The 1,219-nt window shown below is 61.4% G+C and overlaps 1 protein-coding gene across 1 annotated transcript; it reads left to right on the top strand.

Annotated features, from left to right (window-relative positions):
• Positions 1-212: 212 nt before the first annotated feature.
• On the top strand, positions 213-336 carry GCHFR (GTP cyclohydrolase I feedback regulator; the record flags this gene model as incomplete). The annotated part of the gene is made up of 1 exon (XM_010145576.1): positions 213-336. A coding segment is annotated over one exon (124 nt), but the record flags the coding sequence as incomplete, so codon positions are not given.
• Positions 337-1,219: the final 883 nt, after the last annotated feature.

The raw sequence follows: 1,219 nt of genomic DNA, 5'->3' as shown, positions 1-1,219 counted from the left end.
GAGTTCAACCCCTGTTACCGCTTTGGTTTTGGACAACCGGTCCCTGAAGCACGCGCCAGTTTGACACCACGCTTCCCTTGTGGCCGCGGTGTGGGAGCTGGGGGGTTTGGCCGTTCCCCTCTGGCTCACCCAGCCCTTGTGGCACACAGAGGCGGGCTTTGCCGCTTCTTCCTCCTCCACCTCATTTTCTTTCTCCTCTTCCCCGCCGGCAGCTCGGAGTACTACGTGAACGATGCGCCGCGGGTGGTGCTGGACAAGCTGGAGAGCTGCGGGTACCGGGTGGTGAGCATGACCGGCGTGGGGCAGACCCTGGTGTGGTGCCTCCACAAGCAGTAGCGAGGGGGACGGTTGCGTCCGCCGGGGATCAGCGCACACAGGACGGACAGAAGATTTCTCCCCCGAATTCTCTTCTGCGCCAGACTCCAGGCGCTCGGGCATGGGGAGAGGAGTGGGGTAGGGGCAAAACTCAGCGGAACCCGCCATCCTGCTGCTTCCCAAGGCTGGGGAGGGGACGGTTGGCTCAGGCCAGGCGCATTCGGGCCCAGGGAGCAGACAGCTCTCGCTCTGCTCCGGCTGAACGGCAGCCAGGCAAACACCAGCCCAGTACATTTTAATCATCTCGTTAGCGTGCGCTGGCGGAAGCTCACGTATCCGCCGTGCCTGCCTGCTGCGCAGGGCTGGAGCTGCGAGTTCAGGGCATGCCTTCTCCCGGGCCGAGGGGGTGGCGGGGATGCCCAAGCACGGGTGGCACCTCTCTCATCTCAGCATTCCTCTCCCCAGCGGCACTGGGGGCAGCAGCAGCTGCTCAGCCCCAGCAGTGCCCTTTGAGGTGACACGCCGCTCCCGAAACAGCCTCAGAGCAGCACAGAAAGGCCTTGGGGACATTTCAGTGTGACCTTAACAGCGGCAGTGGTAATGCTGGGTTGTTTAGGACTGTGTATCGATCCTGCTGTGGGGACACCACCAATAAAACCTTTATCTGAAGAGACCAACATCTTTCTGTGCAGTGTTTTAAAAGGCTGTTGCCAAACCCAGCTGGACCCACAGCCCCCGAATTCCACAGGGATTCACATGGGAATTCCACAGCCCCTGAATTCCACAGGGATTAAAAGCAGCCCCCAGGTTTGGTGTTGCAAGAGCACCCCTCAGCCCCGGTCCCCTGGGACCGGGCAGGTGCAGCCTGGCTGCATAAAGGACTTACCTCCCTCCTCATGCTGCT

The sequence above is a fragment of the Buceros rhinoceros genome, unplaced genomic scaffold, assembly GCF_000710305.1.
Source record: "Buceros rhinoceros silvestris isolate BGI_N320 unplaced genomic scaffold, ASM71030v1 scaffold39891, whole genome shotgun sequence".
Taxonomy (NCBI): Eukaryota; Metazoa; Chordata; class Aves; order Bucerotiformes; family Bucerotidae; genus Buceros; species Buceros rhinoceros.
The sequence above is the reverse complement of the archived record's forward strand: the minus strand, read 5'-3'. Positions and strand labels throughout refer to the sequence as shown.